The 27,766-nt window shown below is 46.9% G+C and overlaps 1 protein-coding gene across 8 annotated transcripts in view; it reads right to left on the bottom strand.

The window, feature by feature from the left end:
• DNM2 (dynamin 2) overlaps nt 1–27,766 on the bottom strand; it is a 55,175-nt gene that overhangs the window by 14,410 nt on the left and 12,999 nt on the right. For 3 of the 8 annotated variants that reach the window (XM_033925519.1, XM_033925518.1, XM_033925521.1), the window contains exons 2-17: nt 19,569–19,642; nt 16,499–16,648; nt 15,976–16,179; nt 15,736–15,834; nt 15,319–15,479; nt 15,039–15,181; nt 14,593–14,728; nt 13,713–13,780; nt 13,297–13,435; nt 11,004–11,090; nt 10,447–10,517; nt 10,107–10,136; nt 9,254–9,305; nt 8,237–8,248; nt 3,924–4,037; nt 107–216 (exon numbers count right to left, since the gene is read on the bottom strand). In XM_033925519.1, the coding sequence (XP_033781410.1) occupies nt 107–216; nt 3,924–4,037; nt 8,237–8,248; nt 9,254–9,305; nt 10,107–10,136; nt 10,447–10,517; nt 11,004–11,090; nt 13,297–13,435; nt 13,713–13,780; nt 14,593–14,728; nt 15,039–15,181; nt 15,319–15,479; nt 15,736–15,834; nt 15,976–16,179; nt 16,499–16,648; nt 19,569–19,642 (1,650 nt within the window). The remainder of the gene's footprint in view (nt 1–106; nt 217–3,923; nt 4,038–8,236; nt 8,249–9,253; nt 9,306–10,106; nt 10,137–10,446; nt 10,518–11,003; nt 11,091–13,296; nt 13,436–13,712; nt 13,781–14,592; nt 14,729–15,038; nt 15,182–15,318; nt 15,480–15,735; nt 15,835–15,975; nt 16,180–16,498; nt 16,649–19,568; nt 19,643–27,766) is intronic. The other 5 variants (XM_033925523.1, XM_033925522.1, XM_033925526.1 and 2 more) reach the window with 3 other exon arrangements.

Raw genomic sequence — 27,766 nt, 5'->3', positions numbered from 1 at the left:
GCCTGTCCCCCCCATTCTTGTGCTCATCATCACAGCCCTCCAGGACTCCACATTTTTTTTTTTACAAGGTAGATTAGTTTGGTAGCTGACATGGTTTTCCCCTCACCTCTGCTCAATGTTGAAGATGGCAAAGACATGTTTGTTGGACATGAAGCCCTTCTCCACATCTCGGATTTTGAGGTTATCCAGGGGCAGCATGTACTTCTTTTCTTTTTCCTGCAAGAGAGGGATGAGGTGTTAAGACTGGGGTCATCTAGTGGGACCCTCCCTCCCACCCCCATCTCCTCACAGTGCTCTGTGCTCTCCTTTCAGAGGCTTGAATACCATTAGAAGTACTAGCTCTGGCAGAACGCAGAAAGTCCTAGAGCTCTACTATGGAAAACTTATATGTGGGATGAGACACTGTGCTGAGAACTCGAGTGCCAAACTCGGATCTTGGCTCAGCAATGTTAATGGTGTTGACAGAGCGTGTGTGGAAGTCTACTGGAGGTCGGCTGAGGGGTGCCAGCCTGCCATACCATTGCATGCTGGGCAGGGGGAGGAGGGGGCAGACTAACGGTCACAACCTGGGCACATGCTTTCTCTGGCTGCACGAATTGGGGGTCGCAGCATTTGCCAATTTACTGGAGGTGGCTCTGCTAGTTATGGCCCAAAGAAAAGATCTCAGTAGTACATAATTCCATGGTGCGTTTTTCTAGTTTAGAGTCATTTTGGACCACGTGGTCAGAAAACTATTCACATTTATCTGCTAATTATGGCAGCCTATGAAAAGTTCTCCTCGGAACTGTCTCCTGCCTAGAAAGAACTGAGACACCGACCCGAAACACTCATCAAGAGCTGCAAACTACCAGATCGGTTTCCTGTGTGCAGAGATTAATGAAAGAAGCCAGCCTGCCTCTGCTGGGCAAGACCCCTCTTTCCAACCCCCTCCTCCCCTGGGTCCGTTTCTCCTTTGGAAGGATATGGGGGGGGGGGGGGGGGAACCGAGTCCTCTAACAGGCTACAATCACAGAGGAATGCAACGGCCCGCCCCACCAGGCCTTCCGAGAGCTGTCTGGAGGTTGAAAGAGAACATCTGGAATCGCTTAGAACTTTGCCGTCTCCAGATGCTGCAGCAGCGTCCTCCTCTCTTTAGAGGCCAGGGACCTCAGCCCTCCTTTCTCCCCAGCCCCCTTCTCAGCTTGTGCCACGTCAGAAGGAGACAACACTCTTCTCCTCCTCCCCGTGAAAGAGCCCTCTCTTTCCTCGTGCATTTGGTCGTTGTCGGGTTGCAGGGATTCTTCCAGCACGCGATGCCCACCGGCCCCATTTGCCCAGTGTTCAGACTACCTGTTCAGGCAGCCAAACATGCACAGTAGTCTGCACACTGGTTAGGTTGGGCTCGGTACAGCAGCCTCTCCGCCGCCGGTGTGGGAAGAGCACGCAGGTAGGTGAACCGTTGCCTGAGACCAAATTCCAGCTAGGGAGACAGTCGATGTGACGCTTCCGGACCCCCGTCTGCCTCGGATGTTTGGCGCTGTCTTATAACTCGCAGGCGCAGGCTGCCAGGCAGGACAGGGGGGAGGCTGGGTCACTGGTATGTATTTCTGAAACATACAGCTACTTTTCCTGCTTCTGGCTCACTTCCTAGAACGCTGTTTGGTAAAACAAGGAATCCGGCTCAGCTTATAGCCTCTTGTTAAAAACAGGAATTAGCCAATGCTCGTTTCTCTCTGGAACCGGGTATACATTTGTGGGGTGTCCATCCATCTCGGAGGCTCGCAACTTTGCCACCATCTGAGATGTCCAAGAAAATAATTAGATTTATTTAAAGTACATAGCTGCAACTTATTTCCCCTCTGCATTCTGAGTGCCGGGAACGATTTTCCAGCTGTTAGGAGGCTTCCTCCCTGATCCGCAAGACAAGAGCCCTCATTCATTCGCCATGGCGGGCTAGAAGCCACCGGCTGGTTTTCATTACTGCACTGTCTAAAGAGTAGACACAGAGGCCCGGCCCACCTCCTGACAGGAAATGGAGCGTCTGGGGCTGGCTGGTCTAAATCTGCTTGGTTCCCTCTCTTTGCTTAACGAATATGTGCATTTTAATGTTTGCCTCAAGCTGTCTGAGAACATTCTTCAACACCACAGGGGGAGTCTCTCCACCCCAGTTAATTTCGATTTTGAGACAGAAGACAAAAGAATTGCTGCTTGATATGTAAAAGTTTCCAATAAACTTTCTGTGCCAGCCAGAAACAGGCGTCATTTTATTCTTTCACGTGTCAGAGCTTTAGCATTCATGTCCGAGTCAAAGCAGTGGTGTAGCGAGGGAAGGAAGCACCCAGCATCACCGTGCTGTACTGCCCTCCCCTCCCCCCCCACTCTTATTTATTTATTGGGCTTTACTAACCGCCTTTATGAAGGGATTCACCCAAGGCGGTGTACAGCAACTACAAATCAACATAAAACAGCATAACAGTAGTCAAAAGTCAAATAAAAATATAAATACAACAAATGAAAAGGAAAAAAAAAAAAATCAGTAAATTGAAACTTAATAACAGGACTAGCAAAAAAATATACTTAATAGTGCTGAAATTATAATGAGATATTACATACTAAAAGGGAGACGTCATACTTACAAAGCATCTAATAAGTACAAATCAGAACCATCAAATAACAGAGATATGATGCTAGTGCTTTTCTATAATACAGCTTATCCTATAGCCAAGGGGTCAAATGCAGATAATTACAGATCTTCCCTGCTAAGTCCACCCCCCATATCCCTTCCCCGCTGTGCACCTCCTCCCCCAGCATTCCTCTTCAGATGACTGCCAGCAGTAAGCAGCATCTCTTTCCTTCTGACATCACTTCCCTGTCCCGTGACCAGGAAGTGATGTCAAAGGCAGAGCTGGGACTGGCATGAGCAGCAGGTTAGAAATGCTGCTTGCTGCCGGGGAACACTTGAAAAGATAAAGTGAGTGGGCAGAGAGGAGGAGATGCTGGTGCCCGCTCCGCCCCTCTCACTATGCCACTGATACAAGAAAGAAAATGGGCTTTGCTGGGAAACTCGGCCTGTTGCTGCTTGTTAAGTTTGTAGGGGTTTGTTCCTCCAAAGGATTTCTAATAAACACTGTGATCTGGAGGACACTGAACCTTTACCTAAAGCACACAGTGGGACAAGGGAACACACGTGCGGACTGCACTTTTCAATCTGTGCTATTTTCCATGAAAAAGTAGGAGCCAGCAACCACAGGTACTCTGTACCCATGTTAACCTTCCAAAAGCAACCATAAAATGTACCTGCAGACTATGCCACATGCAGGGAGCATGCTACCAGGATGTTGGAGTCCTTGCAAAGTCAGGTCTTATCTCAGTTCTACAGGCACACCAAACCAGAGGGTGGAGAATCCTCAGTACAGACTACAAATCAGATAGATTCAGAGCAAATTTCCACCACACCAGAGCTCTGCAGCACCCTTCTAAAGCCCCAATGCTCAAAGGTCCAGCGCCCTGCAAACACCCCCTGCTATTCCAGTACTGAGACTCCCCTCCCCCAGATCTGCCATTTGTGCCCTGTAGTCCCCCCTGCTATTCCAGTTTCAAGACCCTCACACAAGGCTCTCCCAATGTACCCGACTCCTGCCCTGCAGCCCCCCCTGCTGTTCCAGTACTGAGACCCCACAGCTCTCCCAATGCGCCTCACTCCTTCCCTGCAGCCCCTCTCCCCGCTGTTCCAGTACCGAGACTCCTCTCCCACAGCTCTGCCAATGCACCTCACTCCTCCCTTGCAGTACTCAGCTTTTCTAGTACTTATCTCCCTCCTGCCACAAAAAGATCCATTTTGTAATGTGCCTGCCCTGAACCCCCTAAACCTTGAAGCAATGAGCGAATGAATTCCTTCTAGATAAGGGAAATGAGCCCTGGCAGTTTCCACAGGCCATTCTTACCTCCTCATCTTTGTACCAGGAGAGAGACTCAGCCGTGAGCACAAACCAGTATTCTTTGGAGCCGCCTTTTATGATACTGATGTTATTAATTGTCAGCCAGCCTCGGCGGATCACCTGCAGGAGAAAAGGGAGAGGAGCAGGGAGACACTGGTCACCTACTAAAGATTCTCTCTCTATTACTCGCATCCCCCCTCCTCACAGGCTTATCTGGAAGCAGTTCTCCACAGTGGGTATGCTAGAGGAGAAAGGATGCAAGGCCCAAGCCGAGATCACGAGTCCCCCCACCCTAATCCCGCCAACACCAGAGAGGGCTGCAGCGTCAAGCCAAGAAAGAGAAGCTAAATTAGAGAGGTTTCAGAGGCCTCAAACCAATGAATACAATTTCTCTGAGGTGAAGACCTTCCCTACCCTGTCACTCTCACACTCTTAATCGTGGCAGCTTCAACCACCTGCCTCGCTGCATAAATTAGCTTTCTCCTAGGACAAGCAGGATGAGTCAGCCACACAACCCCATATGTGGCTGACTATCCTGCTGTCCACGGAGAACCTACGTTACAGGTAAGTAACTACACTTTCTCCTAGGACAAGTAGGATGAGTCAGCCACATATGGGGTTGTGTGGCTGACTATCCTGCTGTCCACCGAGAACCTATGTTACAGGTAAGTAACTACACTATTCTGCCCCTAGAGTGTGTGGGGCAGTGGTTAGAGCTACAACCTTGGCACCCTGAGGTTGTGGGTTAGAATCCTGCACTGCTCCTTATGACCCTGGGCAAGTCACTTAATCCCCATTGCCCCAGGTACATTAGATAGAGTGGGAGCTCGCTGGGACAGTTAGGGAATAATGCTTGAGTACCTGAATCATTTGTAATCCGCAAAGAATTGTAGAATATACAGAATTATTTAAAAAAAACAAAAAAAAACACAAAACCAGACTGGTCCCATCACCAATAGAGAATGTGGTTTTAGCTAGAGAATGACAGAGGGACAAATTTTTCCCCATCCCCGTGAGCTTTGTCGCTCTCCCTGTCCCCTTCCTGTAAGCTCAGCCTTAACTGCACAAGTCTCAACACTTATGTTTTTAAAGCATTTGAGGCTTGTGCAGATGAGGACGGAGCTTGCAAGAAAGGGGCATGGACAGGAAAAGAACTCGCCGAGACGGGAAAATGAGTTCCTGTGGGGATGGGGGAAAATCTGTCCGCGTGGAACACATTTAATGACATTTTAGAAGGTCTGCATTTGTCTAGAAGCAGATCCTGGGAGAAGGGTCCAGAAAAAAAAATAATGGGGGGGGGGGGCAGTAGAGGTTTAATTATCTGGTCCAACAGAATCAGAGGCCTTTAGGTACCAATGGCAGGACTTTCTCAGAGCTCTTACAGCGGCCTTGCAAGACCCGAGTCCTGAGTGTGGGTTTGGGGGTGAGGGGGGGTCCCTTCACTCATTTTTAAGCCAGGGCCACTTTGCATCCAAATGAACTGACCAGCGTAAGTCAATGACATCCATCCCTACCAGGCCACATTCAACCTTTTCACGGGGAAGGATCCTCCAAGAGATGTTCTTCTATTGAGAAATGCCTTGTCCTTCAAGCATGTGGCTCTTTTCCCCACCCAAAGCTTGAGAAAAGACTAGTAGTGAAGAAAAAGAATAGACCGAGGAGAGTCACTGCCACTGGCCCCTGGCTCTTGCATTAAAGAACTCGCATTGTAAAATGCTGAAATCCCTTCTTGAAGTACATTATTAAGTTAATAAATCTCATTTCCAACTGTTCAGCAGTGTCCTTTTAAAATGTGGAAAAGCCTGCCCGTGTAGGCTCAAGGACTGCTGAGCCACTGAAGCAGGGATGGGACCGCATCAATCCCTCCATCTCTCAGCATCTCAAGCTGGACTGAGAAAGGGAAGGAATGATCCTGAACCTGAAAGGTCAGCTAATTAAAAGCACACTTCCAGTTCCTCATGCTCTTAGTGGGATAAGAGGCCTTCCCAGAAATCTGCTAAAAATGCTGATCACACAAAAAAAGTGGCAAAGCTCCGCACACTCAGGAGCTGTGAGAATTTACAGTCCTAGATGGTGTCACCACTACCTCCTGTAACCACTATGGCCACTTTTACCCCTAAGAGCCACACCTCCATCTCAGATGGCTCCAAATCCTTTTTCCGGCTGTATAAGCAGAATAAGCCCGTTCTTACTATGGGAAGCTAAGCTAGTACCTGGAATACCAAGTGCTGTAAGCTGAGGGGCCCTACGGAGTCGCACACTGCGCGGGAGAAGGCAATGGCAAACCACTCCTGTACTCTGTGAAACATCACAGCTCCTATTGCTGACCTACAAATATCTCTCCTCTCTTCTCTCTCCTTATACACATCCCAGAGAGCTCCGTTCCTCACATAAGCTGCTCTTAGCTTTACCCTTCTCCTCCACTGCCAATTCCAGACTTCGTTCCTTTCATCAAGCTGCCCCCTATGCCTGGAATAAATTACCAAAGTTTGTCTGCCAAGCCCCTTCCCTTCCCTTGTTTAAAAGTAGACTGAAAACCCACCTTTTGGATATAGCCTTCAGTGCATAACCCTACTCCTCACTGCCCTCCAGATTAATCGTTCCCCTTAACTATATCCATGACATCCCGTCTGTTTAGATTGTAAGCTCTTAGGAGCAGGGACTGTTTCTTCTTCTTTGTGACTCTGTACAGCGCTACGTATGTCTGGTGGAGCTATAGAAATAATTCATAGTAGTAGTGTGAAGAGTTTCAGTCTTTGGGAAGCAGAGCTGAGATTGTGATGTCATAATGCCTCACTCCACCAATAAGAGCCAACCTCATCAGTGATGACACAATGACTTGATTGTCCTGAACTCCCCTCTGCCCTCCAACCCAGCCAGCAGATTAACCCTTCCCCTTAACTGGATCCATGCCATCCTGTTTAGACTGTAAGCTCTTTGGAGCAGGGACTGTCTTCTTTGTGACTCTGTACAGCGCAACGTATGTCTGGTAGAGCTATAGAAATAATTCATAGTAGTAGGGTGGGTTCCTCACTGTGTGTGTTGCCAGGGGTCAGTAGCCAACTCGGTGGCATAATCCATTCTTAAACAGAGGAACCACCTTAGGAATGCCAGGAGCTACTGAAGCTGGACATCAAGAATGATTTTCATGATGGCGCAATAAAAGCACATGACGTCACGTGAAACAAGACAGCAAAGCTCCAGCAAACATTGAGCTCTCGCACAGTGATAGTTAACCACCTCTGCTGCCAGAGCAGCAGGAGTGCTGGACAATGTTCCACACAAGGAATGACACATTATACTGGGAGAAAGCCCTGACAATTAAGAGGAGTGTGTGGCCTAATGGTTAGAGCTATAGCCTCAGCAACCTGAGGTTGTGGGTTCAAACCCCACGCTGCTCCCTGTGACCTTGGACAAGTCACCTAATCCACTCCTCCAGGGACATTAGACAGAGTGTGAGCCCACCAGGCCCTTTCCCTGATGTCATAATGCCACATTCCACCAATAAGAGCCAACCTCAGCAGTGATGTCACAATGGCTTCATTGTCCTAGACTTGGCCCACACCTGATATTGTATTGGAGGAGAGTGTGGTGTAGTGGTTAGAGCTACAGTCTCAGCACCCTGAGGTTGTGGGTTCAACCCCACGCTGCTCCCTGTGACCCAGGGCGAGTCACTTAATCCCCCCCCATTGCCCCAAGTCCATTAGATAGATTGTGAGCCCACCAGGACAGACAGGGAAAATGATTGAAGTACCTGAGTGGTTATAAAACTACAAAAAGGTAGCATACAAGTCCTAATGCCTTTCTCTGTACTTCGTACACAGATTCGATGAGTCCCTTATGCCCCCTATATGGCAAACAGACAAGGACCAATTTTTGCACTGTCTCCCTTGTATCCCATGCAGCTGCACTACTCAAAGCACTAGTGAAACCCTATCAGTGGGATGGTATAGGCTGGGTGGTCTGACCTACAAATTCTTTACCTTCCACCCCAATCCTCTACTTTGTTAATCTGGTTCTGAAAACTGCATAGACACGCGGGTATGGTATTCAGGAGAACTGCAAAGTCATCTGCTCTCAGAAATAATTCAGCTTGGTAATGCTGAAAGGAACTGCACGCCCAACCAAGCTCCAAGAGAAAAACTGGCTAAGTTCTGACAAGCAAATGCAGAAAAGAGCATCAAACAGTCCTAAGCCAGGCAGCTGAGAAGAGGAAGAAAACCTAATTTCTGTATTCCCCATTTTTTTTTAGCTTGTATCTACCATCACTGGCTCCGTCTACATTCATAAACAGTCATGCAGGGCATGGAGATACTTACCAAGATCTCACCCTGTTGGTGTAGACAGTTAGGATGTGGTGAGGAAAGCAGGAGGGGTAAGAAAGGAGAAGAAAAGCACAAGGAGGAGAAACCAGGAGCAGTGTGATGATAGAGAAAATAAAGCAGAAAGAAAAAAAAAAAAAAGATGACGTGCAATTAATATAATTTACAAAGTTAATGTTTTATTCAATTAAAAAAAAAAAGTCATTGCAAACAAGAGATGCGAATTTCATCCTTCAAGCATTAAGTCATGCAGTGGTTACACATTCCATCCCAGGTCAGGCATGCACCCGCTCCACGTCAAAAATGCACCAAAGATGGGGGGGGGTGGGGGGGAGGGAGAGTCGGTAAGCATGGCAAGGGAGGGTTCCTTACAATCTCTGCTGATGACCGATTTAGCCCCAGGGTCTTGCATCAATAAGGTCTAAGAAGAGAGGCTCACCCCCACCTCCTGGTCAAATCCTCTCCTTCCTCACCACATTAACTTCCTGTCATCTCTCTCCACCTAAAAATGTGACAGCTGCAAATGGAAGGGTCAAAGGTCTCTGGTTGGGACAGCTTGAAATCTGTGAAGTCATAAGATTTGAACTTCTGAATTGCTCTTATCCAAAACAGGTTCAAGGCGATTTACATTATTAGGGGGAATTACATAAAGAGTTTACATCCATTATTGTCACATACTGTATTTTTACAGGAAGGAAAGGGCAGCCACAGAGAGCTACTGCTACTGCTTCCCATTCTCCATGACCCACTGACCCCTTTTCCCTCTGCCAAAACTCAAGTTGGAGCTCTGAGCTTAACCCAGCCACCCCTAATCTCTCCCTTTCTAGGAACATCCTGAGATGGAAGCTACCATTTTCTGACCGGGGGGGGGGGGGGGGTCGTCTCCAAAATAAAGCCTCAGCTCCTCTGTGGCCTGGAAAAATCGACCGTGCCCGTGCGCGCCCAAGTCCTTACAGAAAGCAAAGGGTGGAGGGGGAGGGGAGGGAAAGGGGCGAGTTTTAGGAGCTGCAATACCTGATTCGGGATGGCTCGCTTCTTGTTCAGCTGGGTGCTTCTTTGCTGCGCACTAGAGTGAAAGCAGAATCAGCGGTTTAAGATCACATTCTTACAGCCGAGCAAAAGAAACAGCTTCAGTGGTTTCATTTGTAGCCTGTGGCGCTGTTTTAGTCGATTTTTTATTTTTTTTACATATAGTTATCAGGAAACCAAGTGACTACTGGTAAACTGTGGTTTTGGTTGGATCCTACCGAACAGCCCATCTCCTGAGGGCAGCCAATGAGAAGGGTTCATAGACAACGGCGCGAAAGACAAAGGCGCGCCCGGACAATTGAGCGCAGTGCGGAGGTGCGCGCCGCTCAAAATTACTGTTTTTAGGGGCTCCGACGGGGGTTTTTGTTGGGGAGCCCCTATAATTTACTTAATAGAGATCGCGCCGGCGTTGTGGGGGGTTGTAACCCTCCACATTTTACTGTAAACTTAACTTTTTCCCTAAAAACAAGGAAAAAGTGAAGTTTTCAGTAAAATGTGGGGGGTTACAACCCCCCACATCGCGGCGCGATGTCTATTAAGTAAAGTGTGGGGGGGGTTCCCCCCCACGCCCTCTGTCAGAGCCCTAAAAAGAGTAATTTTGAGCGGTGTGCGTCTCCGCGCTGCGCTCAATTGTCTGGGCGCGCCTTTGTCCCGGCGCGCTTTTGACCTGACACCAATGAGAAGCACGCCACATTAAGAAAAGCAAGCCAAAGCACATCCCAGCTTCTGGAGCATAACACTACAACAGACTTGAAATTACATCTGGCTGCATATCATCACACACTCTCACCCCCATGCTTTCTGACCATTAAAATGCCATTGTCAGTCAGATACGCACCCAGTCAGAAGCTGCTCTATATTGTAACAGCTGAGGGGGAGAGGGAGCAGTTTCAGAGAAGTCCATGGAGGAAAAGGAGAGAGGAGAAGGAGAATCTGTGAATGATGTGTGAAAGCAGAATAAACCAAAAGGGAGAACACAAAATCAAAAGATAAAACTATGAAAGAAGAGGAGACTTCAGCCGTGGCTTCTGTGTATCACAGCAGAGACCAACTCCATGCATCAGAGGGTGAGGTTACATATTCCAAGATGACCCAATTCCCCACTTCCTGCTGCCGCTCGGAAGCAGGAAGCTGCAGCTAGGACATGGCACTACCCCACCGTTCCCACACACACATACTTGGCAAACCCAATAAAGTCTTCGTGGTTGGTGTTGATGTATGACAGCTCGATGTCAATCAACAAAAGGATCTAAAGAAAACAAAAATTAAAGAGAGGTTACAAACAGGTTTATGGTTCTGAGCAAGCTGCTCTGCTCCGTCATCACACCTTCAGCACTTCACTGAGGATCAGGCCCGGGGCCTTTCGGTTGGGGTCTCAAGCAACGTGACTTCGCCAACCTGAAGAAGATTTAGAACAAAAGCATCCCCTCCCCCCACTCTTGAGAAGCTAGAAATCTGCTGGGCAAGATGACCCCCCCCTCCCCACATGGTTTACTTCCCGAGTCCTCCATGTCATTTTCAGGCACACTGCTCCTGCTCTGCACAGGGGGTTTGGAGCTATAACCCTCTCCCCCTCAAAGGGCAACTTTAACATCATACTCTCTGGGGGAACATTTCAGTTTTACTGGGTTACCAGGTCTCTACTAGGCTGACACTTCTATCAAAGAGGCCAAAAATGTCTTTATTTCTGTCTATGGGTCAGAGTGCTGCCCCAAACCCTCAGCTCACACCCTACCTGATCCTTCGTCTTCCCTTCCCGCTCACGGATGTGGGTCGACACGATCCTTTCGCTTTCCTCCCGCAGTCTGGGGTACGAGGCCAGCTGAGCGCCGGGGAGACAAACGGCAGGTCAGAACTATCGCAACGGGACGTTGATAAAAGGTAGTGGAGAATTGTAAAGGAGAGGCAATTTCATGATCGTGCATTAAGTGATTTGTGTTAATTAGAAGTCTGCATTTAAGATTTAGACAGGTTGAGAAGCCAGGCACGAGAAAGTTACACACATTTTGAAGCAAAAATCACCATTTTTATAGGAAGAGCTGCGACGGCGCACTTTAGGGCCTGTAATAGATAATAATGAAATGCGCCGTAGGTTACAAGACTCTGGTTAAGCAGACATGCATACTGTCCTCCGATACCATGCTGTGACACTGGGTCAGAGGGAAGAGTGGCCGCCTTTAACAGCATGCTGGAACGCCAGGGCAGCGCTGAACCAGCACCATCTCCCTTCTCCGAAGGGCCCTCATCCTAGCAGCGCCTGGGTATAGCACTGCCAGGTATCCAAGATCTCATGGACACCGAAAGGCAAGCTGCCACTGAAAATACACCTGCAGTTTCTGCCAATCATGGAGGAGATGCCACATTCACGACACCGGCAACAGGATGAGAGGAGGGCAAGACAGAGACTGGTTACCTTGTCCGAATACTTCTTTGTGACACTTCAAACTGGGCTCTGAGCTCTACAACCTGGTCTTTCACACCAGGCGTGAACAGCCCAATTCTGTGCAGCTCAGAGAGCAAAGCAGAGAGCGGGCAGCAGCAGCCCCAGGACAGAGTGAGAAAAGTGATGAGCGGGTTAGTAATCTACCTGACCCAAGCCAGACTCCTGCCTCCGAGCTCAAGCGGGCGCAAAAAGAATTCTTCTTGGCACGTGGGGATTTTAGAAAGAAATATTCAGGTAACTTTTATCTTTACAGAGTGAAACACTGGGCCACTCATTAACGTGGTGCCATTAATTTAAAAAAAAGAGAGTAATTTTCAGGACAATTGAGAGCTGAAGCAAAGTAAGGAGAGTCAAAGATCAAATAAAAATCAAGCCCCAGAGGGCTGGTATCCGAGATTACAAATGTTTTTCCTTTAACAGAGCCTAGTGCTTTAAGACTCCCAACTCAGGTTCTAACACAAAATCCAGAGAACCAGTCACGGGGAATGTGAACTCGGAGGCAGGTGCACACAGAGAGAACCCTTCACCTTGGCAGGAGCTAGAAAGCACACACATTAGACTAGAGCCCTGGGGAAACCACTTTGCTGCTCACTGGGTGCTGGAAAGGCTCTGTCGTGCAAGAGAAAAGCCCCTCTACAGGTCAGGTTCTCTTGGGGCGACCACCTTGAGTTAAGAAGAAACGTTAACTCTTCTGTGCCATGTTCCTGCCTCCCAGGGAGCACCAGATGCTGTGCAGGGCAGTGGAGAGCCTGCCCACCTGCCTGCTAAAGTCACTAAGTCTTGCCTTAGGCTTTTTTTCTCCCTAGCACTGGCATCAAACACATGTCCTGCTCACATCTCTGCACTGGTTACCAGGAGGTGCTGGTCTTAGCGCTGCTGGGCTCAGGTTCCCTGAGAGCAGTAGTTAGAGGCAGTGTCTTCCCCCCCGCCCGCTCCTTCTCCGTCCCCCTCCTGATGCACGAGTGCCTTCTCCTCCCTCTAGCGTTCCTAGCGTGAACAGCAACCCCCCCAAGCTGCTGTCGTGCCTGCTCTTCCTCTGATGTCACACTTCCTAGGCACAAGTCCAAGAAGTGATGGCAGAGAAAGTGCCGACGCTGGCAGGTTGGGGGGGTTGCTGTTCATGCCAGGAACGTTACAGAGGCATGGGGGAAGAGAAGCAGCACACATGCATGGCAGTGGGGAAGGGGGGGCAGAGAGGAGGACAGGAGCCTGCGCCCTCACCAACACGGCACTCGGGTCAGACCGTCCGCCCCCCCCCTTACTGCACCACCAGTTAAGAGGGCAGACCCTAGCAGTGAATCCTGCAGGCGTCAATATGGATAACCCATGACCCTTGTCTGAAAAATATTATAAGCCTCCTTTCCAGTCAGATCTGGAGAGCAGAGGTGGGGATGGGGAGGGGGGTGTTAACCTTTCAACTCCCACTCAAGTCCTGCATTTCCCAGGGAGCCATCAGCACCAGGAGTGTGAAACCAAAGCAGATATCCTCTACTCAGAAGTTTAGCAGGCGGACTGGGCAGGCTCCAGCTAGTCCCTGTCCCACTGTTAGTACTAAGGGGGGCCCTGGCAGAAGATGGTTCAATACCTTAACCGTACACTGTCTAACGGTATTGATTAACTCCTGGATCACCAAATCCACACATTTCAGGCATGGCTCTTTCAGTTTCACCACCTGCTTCTTCACAATGGCCTCGAAGGCCAGATCTGGTGTGAAGAGACCCGTCCTGTGCGGGACAGAGAGAGAGAAGGGGGGAAATAAAGCAGCTTCAAAGCCACCAAATGCATCATATTTAACATCTTACAGACAGCGATGAACTATCACCATTTAACCCCCCCCCTCTCCTTTCAAGTGACTATATAAATAGTGAACAAATTCTCTGCTTTAAAAGCCTGACATGTTCACACTGGATTTGAGAGCTTCCGAGAAGCTTACCTGCAAACATGGAGGGGAAGATACTAGAGGAGAAAGGCAGACCCTTTCTGCCTGTCTGACATGCTTACCTCACACCGTGAATATTCTTAATTGCATAGCTGATTTCTCTTCTTAAATCTTTCTCATCAAACTCCATCTGCAAGAAAAACAATTTTTTTTTTATAATTCTTTATTCATTTTTGTATGTTACAACAAGTGTACCAATTAAACTCATATAAAACTTAAAGATACACACTTGATTAACTCACATATTAGCATCAAATTTAACATTTCATTAGGAAATTAGTATTCTATAATGTTAAAATATTATGTAAGTAATTTAAATTTATATCATTCTTATTGAATATAATAATCCCCCATCCCTCCCTCCCAATTCAATAATACATAAAATCATCTTTATTATGAATTCATTCAAATATTGATATATTATGTAATAATCAGAAATAAAATCCCACCCCTTTTCCCCTCTAATCATGGGAAAAGTTAATCATTCATTAAAAAAATCTGTTAACGGTCCCCAGACTTTCTGAAATGTACTCACATAACCTTTTTGCGTTGCAATGGTGAGTTCCATTTTGTACATACGACATACAGAATTCCACCAGAAATTGTAATTTAACCTGTCATATTTTTTCCAAAAACAATTAACAATGAGCAACCCCATCGAGAAACCTTCCTATTAGGGTCCCATAGATGTTTTAATGAGCACAGCTAGGCTCTCCTGAGAACCTGAACCTTCCCTCCCATCCCTTATGCCACATAACTGGTTCTGTCTTTTCACAATGTAACACAGAGAGGCCGGTATTAAAACATCGGCTGTTCTGGTGTACAAAGAGCTCTTGCGTGTACGCGGGAGTGTCCAAGAATCCAAACAGAAAGATTTGCTTCTAGAACATCAATCCCTCCCCACTTCTGGCCCTGAACGTGCGACGTCCTATCCCAAGGTACCTTCACCAGCTCGAATGGAAACCTCTCATGGAAGATACGATTTATTCTTGCACCACCGGAGAGTTCCAGCGTGTCAACCTGATCTCCAGAGCCTTCAATCCTCTTCTCAAAGTCCACACCAAACTGCTGAACCATCCTGAGGGAGGTGGGAGCGTGCAGAAGGAAAAAAAAGCCATCACTAACCTCACAGACAAACGTACATTTCTTAACTGCAAGAGAGTGGCGGAGGAACTTTGGTCTAGGATGACAGTAGCAGGAAGGATGGAGCCTACGTCAGTTTGGGTTTCAGCCACCACCCCACCATGTTAAAACAGCTTCACAAGAGACCACGAAGCATGAAGGTAAACCCCAGAGAGTTCACAAATGTGCTCGCAATCTTGCAACCTTTGCCCCCAGAAACGCAACTGCCCCTCCTCCTCCCCGCTCAGCCTCATCCCAGAACGTACTGTAGAAGTGCTTTGGTTTTGCGGGCAGGATCGTCCGGCCGGAAATTCTTGTATTCCTCCACTTCCTTCTCCAGGGAAAGAAGCTGGCTCTGAAGCTTGCTACGCAGCGCTGGCAGTGTCTCTCGGATGTGATTGGTCAGTTGCTGAAGGAGAGGAGAGAAGATTAAGCTAAACAAAGGGGTTTCCTATGCTGAGAACTCTGCAACTCACCACAGAGACTGCTGTAAGCAAATCCCCCTCTGCCCCTAGCACTGATCATCATACGCTTTTGGACGCTCACCTGGTTCAATGATTTCTGGAGATGCGGAGTGCCCATTCTGTCGGCTATGTGTCTGTACGCCGGATGAGACAAAAAGAACTTCCTCTCGGCCGCCAGTGCAGCTCGAATGTCCTTCTTTCCATCAATATCTTTCTGGCTTCTATTTACAACCCCAATATAACCTGGAGAGAGTAATGCAAGAATTATGGACACACAAATGTTACTACTGGGGACTTTAACCAACAGCCAGAGCTCATGACCACTCACAGACCCTGGTTACAACTGGCAGTGTGTGCAATCAGACCGACATTCAGGGTCATATCCTCCCAAGTGCGCCCAAGTTTGAGAATTTACTATCCCACCCATACTACACTTCAGCATCCTCCCTGTGATCCAGTGGAAACCTTATTGGGATTAGCAGTGACACATGCTGGTTACCTCTCCTCAAGGGCAGAAGTTTATTCTCCAGGATGTCCCGGGCATCCGTGCCTTCATCCATCAGGTCCAGTTTGGTGATGACACCGATGGTTCGTAAACCTGGAAAGCCAGTGAAAGATGGCAAAGTTTAACAGGGGAACACAGAGTGACTGAGACCAATCCCAGAATGAGAATTGCTGCCAAGGACTTAGAAAAATGCAACGGCTACCAAGCTCTAGGCGTCAGTAGGCTTCTTCTTACCCTGGGGATCCACCTCCTTGGCCAGTTTGAGGGCATCGGAATTTGCCAGGTCCATGTTGGCAGGGGTTACTGCCAGGATCAGGCAGCTCTCTCTGGTGATGAACTGTAGGATCATGTCCTTGATCTGGTACTCAATGTCCTGTGGCTGGTCTCCCACGGGCACCTTCGTTATACCAGGGAGGTCGATGAGAGTCAGGTTCAGCACTGGAAAATGGGAGGGGATAGAGAGAGTATCACACGGGACTCCCTTAGGGATATTTAATCCAGACCCACAGCAGACATGCACTTGTTTCTTTAAGAAAAATCCTTGCCCTAGGTCACATAAAAATTGTAACCTTTTCCAGTTGATCGGGAAGCCCTGAAAGCACAATCCTCCCATCTGCATAAGAGAGTGCATAGCATCACTAGCACTGCACTGAGGCCACCCCTGAAATCCTCCACCATTTTACCAAGGGGAGAGCCCTCAGATTAAAGAAAAAGCAGCCCAGAAGAGCCAGGGAGTGAAAGCAAAACTCATACAAACCATGGGGCGAATAGACTCGCAGGTTTATGGGAACAGGAGAAATTCCTTTGTTCGTTCCAGTCGCCCTGTCCGTCTCTGCTTCAATCTCCTGCCGAACTTCATCAAAATCCGTAAACTTTTTGGACTTGCAGTGCAAGAACTCTGCATATTCTGGAAAAGAAAGGGAGAGGGGCACAACCATCAACTGTCTGGAAAAAGGCAGGCACGTCCCATGTGGCTGAAGTCAAAACAGGGCTGCTGATTTTCCTTATTTTACTGGTTCTAATCATCTGAGGAAGCCTTCACCCCCCCCCCCTTTCTCTCTCCTCTTTCTTAATAATTCCCCAAGACAGAGAACAGACAGCAACCATAAAGCAATTACAGGAAGGAGATGCTGAAGGAAGTCCAACAACTTATTTACATCCTAAAAATAATTTCAGTGTGTCTGGGGGAATGGGGGGGGGGGTTGTCTTCTTCTAAATAAAAAGTCTTTTCCTATCCGACAGCAGTTTTGGGGTTTTCTAACTCTGCCCTAACAGTCTAGAACAAGGGTCTCAAAGTCCCTCCTCAAGGGCCGCAATCCAGTTGGGTTTTCGGGATTTCCCCAATGAATATGCGTGAGATCATTCTGCATGCACTGCTTTCAATGCATATTAAGAACATAAGAACATAAGCAGTGCCTCCGCTGGGTCAGACCATAGGTCCATCCTGCCCAGCAGTCCGCTCCCGCGGCGGCCCAAACAGGTCACGACCTGTCTAAATCACCAGAAGGTGCCCCCATGCCTCCTTGGTTTCCTAATTGAGTCCTATCTTCCTATCAAAGTCCTAGCCCTCCGGTCTTGCACCTGCACGACCTGGTTGGGTTTCTACATTTATTTTCTGGTTAGCTTTCTCAGTATCCCACGATCCCTTTATCCCTCAGGAATCCATCCAGTCTCTGTTTGAATCCCTGTACCGTACTCTGCCTGATCACTTCCTCCGGTAGCGCATTCCAAGTGTCCACGACCCTCTGGGTGAAAAAAAACTTCCTTGCATTCGTTTTGAACCTATCTCCCTTCAGTTTCTCCGAATGCCCCCTCGTTCATGTTGTCCCCTTCAGCCTGAAGAATCTGTCCCTATCCACCCTCTCTATGCCCCTCATGATCTTGAAGGTCTCTATCATATCACCCCTGAGCCTCCTTTTTTCCAGAGAGAAGAGCCCCAGCCTATCCAGCCTCTCAGCATATGGGGGAAATCCTGAAAACCCGACTGGATTGCGGCCCTCGAAGAGGGACTTTGAGATCCCTGGTCTAGAAGCTATGACATTTCTGGGCCAATTCAGGTGCTGTGAGAGAATTACTCTTGCACGCCAGAAGAGCCCGTCAGAACAGAGATATTTATAAAACGCGTCTGGGTAGGTAGAGCCGACATTTCAGCCATCATGCTGTGGTTTTCTTTGGAATATGCCTGAAGAAAGCCACAACATGGTGGCTGAAACGTTGGTTCTACCTACCCCGATGTGGCGAAACCTGAACAGCAACAATCATTTTTCTGTGTTTCTATTTCGTGGGCATAGGATTCAGCCAAGTACTAGTTCTTTTAACATGACACAAATTTGGTTACACCTGTCAAAGATGATTGCTGAAAAGATTTTAAGGTCGAGCTAAAAAAACCGACAGCTCTGTCTTCCCCCTTCTCATTCAAAGCCAATAATGGCACAAAATTAGCTTTCAAACTCTTACCTTCGATACAAAAAAAAGTCCTAATTCATCTTAGAAACATCTAATCCATTCCTTTGCCCCATTTTCACTAGCTTTTAAGTTTAAATCATTTTTTATTGATGACAAGGTAAATGCCAATGCAGATAAGCAGTCAGCAAAGAACGAGCAACACAGATATCAAAGGTTTTTTTAACATAATACTCCCCCACCATCACCCAACACAAAAGCAAAACCCGTTCCATAGCACATTGCCCCTTTCAACTGATTTGGCCATTCTAGCCACAACAGAAAACCACAAAGGTATATCAACACAGCCAATAGAGGGCGCCACATTCAATCGTTCTGGCCATCAGGCGTGAAACCCTCCACCCCCCCCCTCCAGCAAGAGGGCCCATCAGAGGAACACCCCAAAACTTGGGGAAACCCCTCCCCCCTGAAGATAGGAGAGTGGCGGCACTCAGTACAGAGCTCCCACACCCCCTCCGCCAGCAGTACCTGCCACCCTGTTCTCCCACTAGCTTTCATGTAATAAGCCTTTTTTGCTAGCTTCACTTTGAAATTATACCATTTTCTCTGTTCCCTGCATTGTAAATGCAAATCCTCTGTACGATACTTCTTCCAAAGTCTTTCTGCCTGCCCCAATTCTCATTTTAACAACCGCACGCCTTCACGATACCATCCCTTCCCTTTCAACCTTTTAATAACTTGTACTTTCTTAGGTGCTATTTGATTCTTTCTAGTAATCAAAGTGCTGGATCGAAGTTCTGCTCGATTATCCAATGACTCTCCAAAAAACAAAACCTGTGGGGCGACAGGTATAAACAAAAGCAGTCAATACTTCAGGATCGACCTTTCCCAAATTTGCTTGCTGTTTGCAAAGAAAGTTGTCAAAAGAAACCAAATCTCCATGAGAAGAACCAGAAAACGTGGAGTCACAACAACGCTTCAGCTGGGAAAATAAAAGGAGACCCAAAGTTATGAGGAGTCTTTATTCATACAATAGAACCTGGCCAAAACCCAAAGCGTAGCAACTTTCCAGCATCTCCAAGAATAGCTAGATTCCAGACTGGAAGTATACAGGGTGAGAGAAAAGTGTAGGCAGAAGCTCCCACGTGGACTTATCTGTAAACATCTAGTGGGAAGAAAACGCTTACAGATCTGGTGCACAGGGCACAAGGAAGGTATTTACCCAAGTGGGTACAGGCTTAGCCCAGATACCCTTCAGGCTGCCAAAAACAGACAAGCAGATGAAAACTACCCTTATTGGAGGTGACAGGCTGGTGGGCAGTGGACAACTGGGTCATAGAAACATCCACACTGCTTTGATTCAACAGAAGAGCAAAGAAAGATACGTGAAGGTTAGGCTTTCAATCGGAGATGGCTCACCATACCTGTTTTTGAAAAGATGAGCTGGAGAACAAGAGGCCGACGGGTGACGATGCCAGATCCACGGGGAAGGAAATCCCTGCAGGATAAAAATCAAGAGAAAAAAACAGCATTAGATGAAGCTTCAGAAGACAGTGAACTGGCTTTTAATATGCTTATAGTTTACTGATCATAAAATACAATAAGGATTGACTAAAACCTCAGATCAAGTAATATTCAAACAATTCTAACGTGTTATATGAGAGGTTTTTTTAAAAAAAATTCTTTATTCATTTTATAATTCACAAGTTTACAGTAAATATCAAACAATTAGAATACAATATCACTTGAAAATCTACCATATCATACAACAAAAAGATATAACCCCACCCCCTCCCACTTCCATATACAACAAAAAAAATATAGCACATGAATATAATATCTTAGCATTCATATATATTAATAGAAATCCAAACCCCCCCGATCCACATGTAAGAATTAAAATTGGGAAAAGTGTAAATTATTCATTAGAATAATTTAAAAATGGCCCCCACACATCCTTAAATTTATTATAGTAACTATATATATATATATATATGAGAGTTAATCAAGTGTGTATTTATAAGATCATATGATTTTATCTAATACACTTGTTGTAATATGTAAAAATGAATAAAGAACTTAAAACAAAAAAAGTGCCCAATTCTGATTTTGTCCTGTACATTAACTAATTTCCATTTGTTCAAACCTCTGCCTCGTTCACTCTTACACCTTAGTAAACAGCCCTTCAATAGTTTTCCAAACCTGGAAGTGTCTATCGGTCGGATCTGCTGCCGAAACGGCACTTTTCCTTGTTTCATCAAAATGCTTTATTTTTTTGTGTGTTTTAAAAGAAAGTCAAGTTCAACGTGAATTTCCTGACCACATGGATCAACTTTCATAACTTAACTCCTAGCAAACAGGAAGATGAGTGTGTGGGTGCTATTAACAGATGGGCCGGCTCAGGAAGGACAGTTTTTCTGGTGTTAAAATGTTCATTTTTTTAAATCTCATGATCTATGACAGAATTCATTCCATGACCACACGTGCTTTACCATCTCAGCCATGGGGCAGAGTGGCCAGGATTACACCACACCAGTTCAAAATGTTGCTTTATCCCCCCCTCCCCAATCATTAGCTGTTTCATAGAAACATAGAAAATGACGGCAGAAAAGGGCCATAGCCCATCAAGTCTGCCCACTCTATCAATCCTCCCCAAGCTGCCCTCCTCTACGCTACCCTCGTAGGGATCCGACATGGGCATCCCATTTATTCTTAAAATCTTGTATGCTGCTGGCTACGATCACATGTTCCGGGAGTTCGTTCCAATGGTCTACCACTCTTTCTGTGAAGAAGTACTTCCTGGTATCCCCATGAAATTTCCCCCCCCTGATTTTCAGTGGATGTCCCCTTGTGGACGAGGGTCCTCTTAGAAGGAAAACGTCGTCTTCCACCTCTATGCGACCAGTGATGTACTTAAATGTCTCTATCATATCTCCCCTCTCCCTGCGCTCTTCGAGAGAGCATAGCCGAAACTTGTGCAGCCTGTCTTCGTACGAGAAATCCTTGAGCCCCAGGATCATCCTGGTGGCCAGGATAATGCCAGACTCCCCATATCCCATGAGTTTTCTAGCCTTCTCTCTAGAGACTAGCTGCTTAGGATGGAAGAAAAGGCCAGGCAGAGAAGTTCGTCAGGAACCCCCCCCCCCCCCCCACCAAATAAACAAGGTGCATGCAGATATTACGTGAGACCAGGAGGAATGCTGCAGGGCTACCTCAGTCACACAATGACTCACTGCATGGCAGGAACTGGGGAGTGGCCTGGTGTCACTCGCGAGATGCTCGGCTTCCAGCAGCCAGATAGGCAGGTTTCAAGTCAGAATCTTTAGGACACAGTTGCAAGTGTAGAGATGTTATTGGTTAGATGAAGAAGACGACTGCGGATAGGCAGTAAAGAAGAAAAAAAACCACAAAGTAAGCACACTTGGAACAACAATTGGAACAATAAAACAGCAGCAATTGTTGTTCCAAGTGTGCTTACTTTGTGGTTTTTCTTCTTTACTTGACCACCAAAAGGTATGAAAAGTCCCCACAAAAAAATAAAACGTAGGAATGAACAGGCAGAGGAAAGCCACAAGCGTGTGATACTGTTATCTATTTATTGACTTATTCATTCGATTTTCTATACCGTTCTCCAGGATTACTTTGCATTTGTCCGAATTAAGTTTCGCTTGTGAACCTGAGCACTTTATCAAATGTTAAAGAGCATCGGCCCTGGTACAGATCCAACGGGCAAGACCATTCAGCCCTTCCTCCGTATGCTCACTTTTAACCAGTTTCTCAGGAGGCTTATGAAGAACGTCCTTAAATGCTTTCAGAAAATCCAAATACATCCTTCTCAGGTTTGGTAACATGTAAAATCTAACAAATTTCTAAGGCAAAACCTGGCTCTGCCCCATTAAATGCCTGGCTCATCCATATGTTTGTTAGTTTTTTAATACAGTGGTACCTTGGATTACGAGCATAATCCGTTCCAGTAGCATGCTCGTAATCCAAAATGCTCGTTTATCAAAGCGAGTTTTCCCATAGGAAATAATGGAAACTCGCTTTGATAGCACCCCCCCTGCCACTTCTTACCATTATCTGAGCCTGGGCACCGGCATGTCCTGTGCGTTGGTGCCGGTGCCTGAAGATCTGCCTCCTCTTCTTGCTGGGCCTTGAGCATCTGCGCATGCTCAAGGCCTGTGAGTTCACATCGGAGAGAACGTGAACTCGCAGGCCTTGAGCATGCGCAGATGCTCAAGGCCCAGCAAGAAGAGGAGGCAGATCTTCAGGCACCGACACCAACTCACAGGACATGCCGGTGCCGGTGCCTAGGTCCAGAAGACGGTAAGAAGCGGCGGAGGGGGGTGCCGGATCGCAAGGGGAGGGTGCCGGATCGCGGGCGCTCGTAAATCGAGCCATGCTCGGTTTCCGAGGCGCCGATTTTGCGAACGTTTTGCTCATCTTGCAAAACACTCGCAAACCGGTGCACTCGTAAACCGAGGTACCACTGTACTTAGAACAGGAGGAAGGGAGTTGATGCTGGACATGGGCAGGAGAACAGACATTGTGTTGTGTTATCTGATAAACAAATTAGACATCATTCCAAAAACCCACAAAAATAGAAGGAAAATATAAAATGAAAAAATATATATATATGTACAAAAGCATCAAAAACAATCATGAGTATCCAAAGTTCAAAACAAATATCCAGCCAGATCTCACTAATCAGCATTTTATGTTTAAGTATTTTTTATTAAAGTTTTCAAAAGAGAGTGCAAGTAAATCACATAGCATTGAAATCCAAAACCTGTTATATGGGCACAATTCAACCCCCCCACCCCTCCCCCACCAACATCAATAGCAGCAACATCCAACAATCTGACATGTGGCGTGTGACCCCCTTCCCAAATTCAGTAATCGCCCACAAGCTTGGGGTGTAAGGTCCATCCAAAAGCGTTCCCAAATCTGACGGAAGCGGTGACCTGGGCCCAGGTCAAGGTCACCAGCCTGTCTCCGCTCCAAAGAAGCATGCACTATCATCAACGATCTCCATTGACTGTAAGTTGGTGGATCCCGGGATAGCCATTTGGTCAAAATGGCTTTCTTTCCCAGAAGCACAGTCCGTGCTACAAAAGCTGCCATCCCTTTCAATTGAGGTGTGGTTATAGTATAATGTGGGCGTAGGAGTCCAACGTCTACCCCAGACAACGGCAGAAGTGAAGAACCAGAGGACAGGTCCAAAGCATGTGTCCCAAAGAGGCATGGGCCTGTGCGCACTTTGGCCAATTAAGAGTAGGGGTGATTCCCATCCGAGCTGCCCTTTCAGGGGAAATGTAAAGCTGCAAAACGACCTTCAATTGTAATTCCCAGCGAGACACCCTCTTGATGGTTTTCAGCACCTGTTGGGCTGTCAAAGAACACTGCAGGTCTTCCTCCCAGGAAGCCGCCAAAATATCCAGATTAGATCCCGCTTGACAATCCTGAAGGCCCAGTAAATGAAATTTAAGAGGGATCATCTGTTGAGCTGAGAGACTAAAGTGCTGAGAGTGCTTCACGACTGTCCTGGCAGAGACTGAACATAATGTCGTATCTGCTAATAAGCAAATATGTCAGATAGGTCAAATGTACGACATAATAATGCAAAGGAAGCCAGGAGTCTATCCTCCGAATACAACTGGAATAAATATCGGAGGCCCTATACGGCCCAGCGGTGAAATGAAATATTTTGCAGTCCCGGCACAAATGCACCATTGCCCTGAATGGGCAAATACAGGGAAACCACAGATAACAGCTTAGCACTTTTACAAATCCACCTCCACGTCTGCCTAACTGGAGCAAACACAGGATGGTTTGCTACCACCTGACGGAGCGACGGCTCGGTAACATGTAACAAATAACTTATATGATAAGGTCCTAATAATGACAGTTCTATTGAAGTTGCTGTGAAATGAGACGTACTTCTAAACCAGGGATCTCAAAGTCCCTCCTTGAGGGCCGCAATCCAGTCGGGTTTTCAGGATTTCCCCAATGAATATGCATGAGATCTATTAGCATCCAATGAAAGCAGTGCATGCAACTAGATCTCATGCATATTCACTGGGGAAATCCTGAAAACCTGACTGGATTGCGGCCCTCAAGGAGAGACTTTGAGACCCCTGCTCTAAACCAATCATTAATATGTCTCATCTGGCAGGCCAAGGCACACCAGCGAATATTCAACAAACCATATCCTCCCGTTTCCCTAGGGATGCACATCCGAGGAAGTGTCATGCGAGGGTGACGTTGTAATCCCTTAGTAAGATAGGCACTGTGTGTGTGTGTGTGAGATAATAGTATTGGTACAACCATTTAGGGAAAAGCACCATGTTCTACAGATTTACCAATCCTGCCACTGAGAGAGGGAATGTGGACCAAATTTATAGTGGTTGTAGCGTATCAAGCAGTAAAGGGGTGATATTACACGTGTAAAGAGTCTAATCAGCATTTTAATGTCCACTGCATTAATTTGCTTTCTCTATACTAAAGTCTTTATGTTTTCTCCACAGAAGTGCTTTTTCAAATAAATATGCTTCTGTGTCTGAATTCAAAAGGGCCTGGGATAGGCACATTGGATCTCTCGGAGAGAGAAAGAGATAATGGTTACTAAGGGTGGGCAGGCTAGATGGGCCATTTGGCCTTTATCTGCCATCATGTAACAGATCTCAGATCTCCAAAATACAATCCTAGCCACAAACATCAAGACTAAATGTTTCATGGCCCTCAGCCTGGAGTCCATCATCGCCTCCTTGCCCTTTAGGGCTTTGTAACATTGCAGCTGAACCTTTATACTGAAAATACTTGTGATTTTTCATTTAATATTCTCCAGCAGCTTGTCATGGTCTGCCAGAAAGTAGGGATGTTGGAATTCCCTCTCATCCTCTCTGGCTTCATCTCCAGACAAGGCGAGCTGGTACACAAAATGAGCCGTGTTGTTGTGGTGCTCTTTCTTTTTGCGTTCCAGCAATCTTTCAGGTCCATTTACGAAGCTGCGCTGCCAGGCTGCCCAATCTATTTCTATATGGGGCTCGGAAGTGCCACTGTGTCTGGATGCAAATCCTTCACCAGCTTTCCAGCATGTCATGCACCTCCAAGCCATCCTGCTCCATGACCCAGTATAGTGACAGTCGTGGCTACTGCTGTGAGGATTCCCTTAAGGCAGTCATTCTGCAGTCAGTTCTGCCCTCCACTCCCTCTGTGTCTATTTTTTTGTTTTTGAGTAAGCTTATGGAAGGGGAGATGAGAGGAGTACAAAGAGAAGTTACAGAAACACTGCATCTGCCAACTGAAGAGAGACTCGTGGACTGATATTCTGGGAATCCTCTCACTGGACACTGAGAACTGGAGCCACAGCCCTTTCAAAGAGCAATGCCCCGCGATGGCCAAATCCCAGCGTCCTGGCTGTACCAGGGCAGCAACAGCAACCGTCTGCTGCAGGGCTTATCAACTAGGCCAGGTCTCTATGGCATCAATTTTAGTGGACTTGCAAGTGCTTAGGGACCCGAGTCTTGCACTCAGGATCAGGGCTGTGGAGTCGGTAGATAAATCCTTTGACTCCGACTCCACAGCCCTGCTCAGGATTAGCTGGGACATTACACATTTACCTCTCCTCTCAGAGGACTTCCTTCATGCAACGATCACGAGCAATGGAGAAAAACCATATAATCTACCACAACTGTGGCATGAAGAAAGTGGATATCCGAAATGGCAGGGGGGGGGGGGATCACAATTGGAAACACGAGAAGGGGAACAACATGAACTGACTGGCTGCCATAATACTAATGAATGGATTAGGAGACTTTAGGTTAATCTATCAGAGCAGTGACATACCGTGTCAGAAACATTCTCACAGTTAAGGCTCGTACCTGTGCTTCTCAAGGTAAATCTGTCAAATATAATCAATAAGATTCTCAGTTCTCACCATAACAAATTTTTAAATAAATAAACATCATGTTTAAAAGGCCTTTGGGATTCACTGGTTGTATCTTGCACCTAATCTGTGGAGTGATGGCAATGGTCACCTTTATGCCAATTTATAATGGGTGGCATCTGGACTCATCCAGGTACTGCTACACCCCTGGTAGGGTCCTGGATCTCCAACTACTCAGATTCAGCCAGGTGACCAGCTCTCCAACTGGGCCCATCTGTCAGTCACCATCTGCTGGAGACGAAAAGTTATCTGCACAGCGCCTTCTATAGGGCAAAGCTCACAGCTTCTCTCTGTCTCCATCTGCTGGCCAGGAGTGCCTAAACCATTTGACCTGGAGTGATTTGATGGACAAAAAAGGAATAGCTATTGTTATGTCCTAAAGAAAAAAAAAGTTACAACCTCCTTCTCCAGTTCCATCTTACTAAATCCATCTAACCACAGCATGCAGAGAATTCAGCTACTGGGTGGCCCAAGGCACATTTGTATCATGCCTGCTCGGAAAATCCTTTTCATAAGAAGCTTCCCAGCAGGCAGAACAAACTACTCACTATAATTGGTGCTAGTTAAAGTTCAATTAAAGAATTACAGCTCTGTTCAACTGGATAAGGACCTCAAGAACAGGCGCCTTCAGAACTGATGTGGGCCTGGGTATTCAAAAGCTGCAATAATTTGGAATAATGGCTCATTATATCCAAAATGGGACACCAACATGCTTTACGGTAATAGCAGCCCAGCAGAAAAGACCATAGTGATGCCTTAGGAGCGTACGGGTTAGAGAATTTCAGGCTTCCTTTGGAGAGAGAACAATGCCAGCCCGGTTCACCGAGGAAGGCATGAAGAGGTGAAGCGCCTCAGCAAAGGTCGCAGAGCCAGCTGCAGAGAGTTCTGGTACAAGTCTAGCAAAGACCTAAATCACAATTACAAACCATTTCTCTAAAAATGGGCATCAGCTTCCCTCCCCCGCTACGCCAAGTGCAGTTAATGACCTGGTATTCAGATGGCTGACAAGGCACAGTGCCCATTCCATGCCCTAGAAGGAAAACTGTACTACCACGTTTACGGGAGGCAACGGGAGATGTCTCTAACTACTGTACAGAGCAATTAGTGTCCGAACATGCACTGGGTGGGAAAGTTTTTATATACTGCAGTAAGAACCAGTGTAAACCAATGCAATTTACAAAGTCACAAACCAGCCAAAGAATAAAAACCCAATTTAAAAAAAAGTCACACAGCCCTACTTACTGCATTATCTTCTGAAGAACCCCCACCTCCCCCCGCATCTCTCCCATGTTCAGAAAACCCCAGAAAATCTGAATTATAATCTTAAACCAAGTAGCATCTCTGTCCACCTCTGGTGGCATTGGAAGGAACATCTTGGCCTGCAACACCTTGACATCTCGCTCTATAGCCTTGTCAAACAGCTCAACCTACCACCCTCCCGCACTGCTCAAAATGTCCTGCCCAGCATGTTCCTTCCTGGCTGCATCTCCCCGAGAACCCCGACATCAATGCATTGCAAAAATCTAAAGCTAATGTTACCCTAATCAATGAATCTTTGGTTAGAGGCTCGCTATGGACACCCGAGTCTCCAAATCAAACGCATGGACAGCATCATCCCAAAACTGCTGAGTCTTCCAGAAATAGATATGCAACACCCACTGCTTCACCTTCATT

The sequence above is a fragment of the Geotrypetes seraphini genome, chromosome 16, assembly GCF_902459505.1.
Source record: "Geotrypetes seraphini chromosome 16, aGeoSer1.1, whole genome shotgun sequence".
NCBI lineage: Eukaryota > Metazoa > Chordata > Amphibia > Gymnophiona > Dermophiidae > Geotrypetes > Geotrypetes seraphini.
Note: the sequence above shows the minus strand (reverse complement) of the source record. Positions and strands in the feature narration are given on the sequence as shown.